At 41.7% G+C, this 6,553-nt stretch overlaps 1 protein-coding gene across 2 annotated transcripts in view; it reads left to right on the top strand.

The window, feature by feature from the left end:
• Nucleotides 1-6,553, top strand: part of LOC137072623 (proto-oncogene vav-like) — a 69,723-nt gene that overhangs the window by 2,208 nt on the left and 60,962 nt on the right. The window contains exons 3-4 of one of the 2 annotated variants that reach the window (XM_067440493.1): nt 23-128; nt 5,272-5,624. In XM_067440493.1, the coding sequence (XP_067296594.1) occupies nt 5,538-5,624 (87 nt within the window). In that variant the 5' untranslated portion in view covers nt 23-128; nt 5,272-5,537. Of the gene's footprint in view, nt 1-22; nt 129-5,223; nt 5,625-6,553 lie in introns of both variants that reach the window. The other variant, XM_067440492.1, reaches the window with a different exon arrangement.

Raw genomic sequence — 6,553 nt, 5'->3', positions numbered from 1 at the left:
TCTCTCTCTGTTTGATTTCCAGCGGCTCCTGATGGAAGAACCCAGGGCGCTGTGTTCTGATTGGCTCCTGCAGCATCTGTCCTCTCTCAGCCAATCACAGTGCAGGAAGTTGCAGCGTTGGTCTGCAGGTTGAGACACATTCAGTGTTTCACAGAATAACATCAGTTCGTCTCGGGCTGGCAGTTGTGTGAGAAATTAGCAAGTAACGTTTCTGTGACTGGTGGAACGAGATTCCAGTCATTCCAAGGTAGTGGGTTTGACTCCCACAAACCTTATAAAATATGAACCAAAGTGACTGCGAATCACAAGTCCAAGCAAATATGATTATCATTCAGTGGGGCTCTTCTAGGTGTGATTCAAATCTGTATCATGCAAAAAACTAAACTAATCTGAATTCGACATTGTTCAGTGCCCCCATCTGTAGCTACACGACTAGACCAGCAGGTGGAGACAAGTTAGAGCCCCTTCACACACCACATGTAGAGGTCTTAGATTAAACTTAAGGTGGAGAACATCACTGATAAGATGGAGTTTGTTTCCGTGACTATAGAGCGTACTGTAAGAGGATAACAGTGAACATCATCGAGAAACACACTAGTGCTCGGCTGCATCCAAAATCTGTAGTGGATTATATTTTGTTTTGAATAATTGCTTTACAGCTAATAAAAAAAAGTGTGTGTGTGTGTGTGTGTGTGTGTGTGTGTGTGTGTGTGTGTGTGTGTGTGTGTGTGTGTGTGTGTGTGTATGTGTGTGTGTGTGTGTGTGTGTGTGTGTGTGTGTGTGTGTGTGTGTGTGTGTGTGTGTGTGTGTGTGTGTGTGTGTGTGTGTGTGTGTGTGTGTGTGTATGTGTGTGTGTGTGTGTGTGTGTGTGTGTGTGGTATGTACAGGGGCTGGTCATATAATTAGAATACTACCTAAGACCAATACAAAGAAAGGATTTTTAGAAATATTGTCCAACTGAAAAGTATGAGCATGTCCAGCACTCAATGCTCAGTTGCGTCTCCTTTATCCTGAATTACTGCAGCGATGCGGCGTGGCATGGAGTCGATCAGTATGTGGCACTGCTCAGGGGTTATGAGAGCCCAGGTTGCTCTGATAGTGGCCTTCAGCTCTTCTGCATTGTTGGGTCATATCGCATCTTCCTCTTCACAATACTCCAGAGATTGTCTATGGGGTTAAGGTCAGGTGTGTTTGCTGGCCAATTAAGAACAGGGATACCATGGTCCTTAAGCCAGGTACTGGTTGCTTTGGCACTGTGTGCAGGTGCCAAGTGCTGTTGGAAAATGAAATCTGCATCTCCATAAAGTTGATCAGCAGCAGAAAGCATGAAGAGCTCTAAAACGTCCTGGTATACGGCTGTGTTGACCTTGGACTCCAGAAAACACAGTGGACCAACACCAGCAGATGACATGGCACTAGGGTGACCACCTGCTAATAAGCCCAAGGGGGGACAAAGGGTAAGTTTCTGAGGGACAATGTGGGACACTGCCACCCCACGGGCAGACGGGCAGATAGAGGTTTACCCATTTCTAGCACATAGCACCTTACATGGTATATTAATAATGCCCTATTCCCCTAAACATGTGTAGGCTAATTGCTGATGTGTGCTCATGAATAGGCCAACCAATGCGTATTTTTGACATAATATTTTGAACATTCAGTGAACTGACAGATGCACTTCCACTTACGATTTACTTTAGCTAATTTACTTTACTTATTTTTCATTACAATTTATTCACTTTAAATCAATTATAATATAAAATTATAGGATTAACAGAAACTGAAGTCGCTCAACACCACAGGAACAGTAAAAATAAATGTGTTAAGTTAAAGTAAAAGTAAAGTTAACTCCAGTTCACGGAACGAGAAGGGGAGGAAGGACGGTGAACTTCCAGGTTAGTAAAGTCTGCACTGCAAAAAAAAAACAAAAAACAAAGAAGCATTCTTACTTAGTATTTTTGTCTTGTTTCAAGTCTAAATATGTAAAAATTCTTACATTAAGAAACATTTAATAGACAAGTAAAAATTATTGTCTTGTTTTGGGAAAAAATAACTCAAAATTAAGCCAAACAATCTGCCAATGGGGTAAGAAAATTATTCTTGTTTTCTTTTTGAATTAAGATTATATTTCTTACCTCATTGCCAGATTATTTATCTTATTTTAAGCAAAAACTCTCTTAGTTTTGAGTTATTTGTTCCCAAAACAAGACAATTACTTTTGCTTGATATTTTTTTTATTTATATTTTGGCAAGAAACAAGACAAACATACTAAGAAAGAAAAGCATGTTTTGCAGTGTGAGTGTGTGTCGTTTGACATCGTATTTTACTCTCCATGTCCGATTGAGAAAGACGTTTTGCTAAAGTCACAAAAAGCTCTCTTTTTTGAACACCTTTCAGTCACAAATATTAATTTTTCCAGTATTTCTTGTACCCACTCCTTCTCTTTTTAATTGATGATTGCGGAGCCTAAAGACTCCATTTTTCGAATAGGAAAGTGCGCATCTAAAAAGTTCTAAGTGTGTCTGGTGTACGTGCGTGCGCTGTCATGACAACAACGAAAAAGTTGACAACAGCAGTTCAACTGAGGGGTGTGTGTGGCAACAGAAGCGCGCTGAACTGTCAAGTAATGTTGGTTTGGCTGCCTGAGGCACGAGGATATAGAGCGACCAACTTCTTTTTGAGCAAGCATTAATTATGCGTGACACGGTCTCAATTTGCGGGACGCATGAATTTTGCTTCAAACGCTGTGCGTTCACGCACTACGCGGGACGGGTGGTCACCCTACATGGCACTCCAAAGTAATCATCACTGACTGCGGAAACTTTACACTGGACCTCAAGCGACGTGGATCGTGTGCCTCTCCTCTCTTCCTCCAGACTCTGATTTCCAAATGAAATGCTAAATGTACTTTCATCAGAGAACAACTTTGGACCACTCAGCAGTCCTTTATGTCTTTAGCCCAGGCGACACACTTCTGATCTGTCTGTTGTTCAAGAGACACGAGGAATGCGAAGCTGAAACCCGTGTCTTGCAGACGTCTGTGCGCAGTGGTTCTTGAAGCGCTGACTCCAGCTGCAGTCCACTCTTTGTGAATCTTTGTGATTTTTGAATGGGTTTTGTTTCACAATCCTCTCCAGGGTGCGGGTATCCCTACTGCTTGTACACTTTTTTCTACCACATCTTTTCCTTACCTTCACCTCTCTATTAATGTGCTTGGACACAGAGCTCTGTGAACAGCTAGCCTCTTTTGCAATGACCTTTTGTGTCTTGCCCTTCTTGTGCAAGGTGTCAATGGTCATCTTTTGGACAACTGTCGAGTCAGCAGTCTTCCCCATGATTGTGTAGCCTGTAGAACGAGATTGAGAGACGATTTAAAGGCCTTTGCAGGTGCTTTGAGTTAATTAGCTGATTAGAGTGTGGCACCAGGAGTCTTTAATATTGAACCTTTTCACAATATTCTCATTTTCTGAGACACTGAATTTGGGATTTTCCTTAGTTGTTAGTTATAATCATTCAAATTAAAATAAATAAACTTTTGAAATATATCAGTCTGTGTGTTATGAATGAATATAATACTCAAGTTTCACTTTTTGTGTCACTCAGATCCTGGGTCAGACGTAACAACCCAGTGTTTGGGTAGTTTTGTGTTACTCTGATCCTGGGTCAGACGTAACAACCCAGTGTTTGGGTAGTTTCTGTGTTACTCAGATCCTGGGTCAGACGTGACAACCCAGTGTTTGGGTGGTTTTTGTGTTACTCAGATCCTGGGTCAGACGTAACAACCCAGTGTTTGGGTAGTTTTTGTGTCACTCAGATCCTGGGTCAGACGTAACAACCCAATGTTTGGGTAGTTTTTGTGTTACTCAGATCCTGGGTCAGACGTGACAACCCAGTGTTTGGGTAGTTTTTGTGTCACTCAGATCCTGGGTCAGACGTAACAACCCAGTGTTTGGGTAGTTTTTGTGTTACTCAGATCCTGGGTCAGACGTAACAACCCAGTGTTTGGGTAGTTTCTGTGTTACTCAGATCCTGGGTCAGACGTAACAACCCAGTGTTTGGGTAGTTTCTGTGTTACTCAGATCCTGGGTCAGACGTGACAACCCAGTGTTTGGGTAGTTTCTGTGTTACTCAGATCCTGGGTCAGACGTAACAACCCAGTGTTTGGGTAGTTTCTGTGTTACTCAGATTCTGGGTCAGACGTAACAACCCAGTGTTTGGGTAGTTTCTGTGTTACTCAGATCCTGGGTCAGACGTAACAACCCAGTGTTTGGGTAGTTTCTGTGTTACTCAGATCCTGGGTCAGACGTAACAACCCAGTGTTTGGGTAGTTTCTGTGTTATTCAGATCCTTGGTCAGATTACTATCATGGGATGCACACTTGAGAATCTCGGCAGAAGAAGTACATCATCCGGGTTCTTTTGCACTCTTTTACTAGTACTGTGAATTCGGACATATAGGTGGGAAGTATGAGATATCAACGCAGCCCTTGGTCCCAAATAAGATATGCTCTCCTTATGGAACATAAGACACAAACTGAGAAGAACTTAAAATTCTGAGACATGAATGAATGAACTTCAGCACAAAAGACTGATGGAAAACCATCACAAACATGAGAATGGAAGGAGGCCCAGTTACAAACCTGCTCATATTAGAGATATTTATGCTTAAAACAAGAAATATCTGTCAGTGCGGTCAGAAAATTGAATCACGTTCTTTGTTTCAACCATTAACCCAATTTATATTTCATAATTCCTCTAGCCATTTTGCTTCTCAAATCTGTACCTTGATTTAAACATGTAAAACCATATAAACAGATGATAAGAAGAGAGCTTCGATGCTCTGCGTGTGACGTCAGCAGGTCGTTTCCCATCATGCTTGTGTTAGTTTAATTTCGTCACACTCACGAGTCTTCATGCTGATTGTGTGATCATCACAGTGCCATGATCTCTGTTATCGTTTCATTGACCCAGAAGCAGATCGTCTATGACTGAATGTCTGCTCTTATACTGTTAGTGTACTGTATGAACACCGGCCTGAGAGTTTGCATTTCCACAGCCGCTCTCTCTGACTGCACATACTGCGGTTAGAGACACACACACACACATGAACATTCACACTCTTACAGAGAAACCGCATAGACAGTCTCTAGCAGCAGTGCATGCAGGAATATAAAACCCCAATTTTGCAAGTCAAGTGAGTATGTGTGTGTGTGTGTGTTGTAGAGGAAAGAGGAAGTTGAGTGCATTTGAAAGGCTTCCTCCCTTCTGCAGTGTTGCAGAGCACCAGAAGCGCGGAGGAAAGAGCGTGAGACGGCAGAAGAGCCGCTCGCTGGACATCCTGAAGAAGCAGGAAGACGACAAAGGTCAAAGGAGATTTCATTAATGAGCACGCGGCCAATCGCTCAAGCCATCGAGGAACCGAGTCTTTGCCGATTATTGACTCGCCGTGTTCTGAATCGAATTGTGGGGTTTGTAGTTCTGGGATCATGGATGCGTTGGGATGGTTTTAGGTCACTGAAGGTCGTATCGTTGTGGAGATGGAGCTGTGGAGGCAGTGCGCCGGATGGCTGATCCAGTGCAGAGTGCTTCCCGAAAACCACAGAGTCACCTGGGAAAGCGCACAGGTGAGTGAGTGTGTGTGTGTTTTCTCTCTGTCAAAACTCTTCACACTTTAAGCACGGGGAATTAGACAACCAAAGCGCACTAAAGCTGCCGTAACGTGTCTCGAAGTCATTCTTCCAGAGCAAGAGCACTCAACACACACACACACACACACACACACACACACACACACACCTAAAAACAACAACTTTTGACGTAACATTTTGTAGAGATGGTCATGAGATTAAACCAGCACAAATATCGAATCATTCTCAAAATTAAGACACGATTACCGGAGAAGAAGCTCGCCGACTGTTTTCTGATTTAACAATATATAAATCTGCCAATGGGCGCAGAAAAATAAACGGGATTCAAAGAGAAAACACGATTATTTTGTTGTATTTTGTTCAGGAAATCAAGACAAGAATACTATCTTAGGTTGTAGCACTTCACGCTTTTGTATTATGTAAAGTTTTGAGTATAACACTTTTGACAAAAATATGTTCTCAGTACGTTATTAAATGTTATTTCTGAATGAATAATAATGGGTCAGTTTTTAAAACGTTTGGTTCTTGGTTATTCGAATGTTAAGGGAACATTTCAACTTTAAATGGGAACGTTACGGTAACACTTTATTTTAGTTACATATGTTACATGTACTTACCATAGTAATAACAGTAAATGACGCTGTAGTTCATTAATATTACTCAGTACTGAAATATATAATTACACTGTAAGATAAAGTTGAACCCTTTATTTTGAATGTTACACTCCAACGAAACATTATAAATAACGTTTTTGAGAACATTACTAAAGGTCAGATGATTCTTCTAACGTTACTGGAGCATTTGTTCATAACGTTGAGAGAACGTTCCCTGTCAGCTGGGTAACGTATGCAAACTGGCCTGTAGGTTCATCGAGTATTGGTGGTTTTTGAATAAAAAAGAATTCA

Source organism: Pseudorasbora parva, chromosome 4 (genome assembly GCF_024679245.1).
Source record: "Pseudorasbora parva isolate DD20220531a chromosome 4, ASM2467924v1, whole genome shotgun sequence".
Taxonomy (NCBI): Eukaryota; Metazoa; Chordata; class Actinopteri; order Cypriniformes; family Gobionidae; genus Pseudorasbora; species Pseudorasbora parva.
This window is presented reverse-complemented; position numbering and strand designations above follow the sequence as displayed.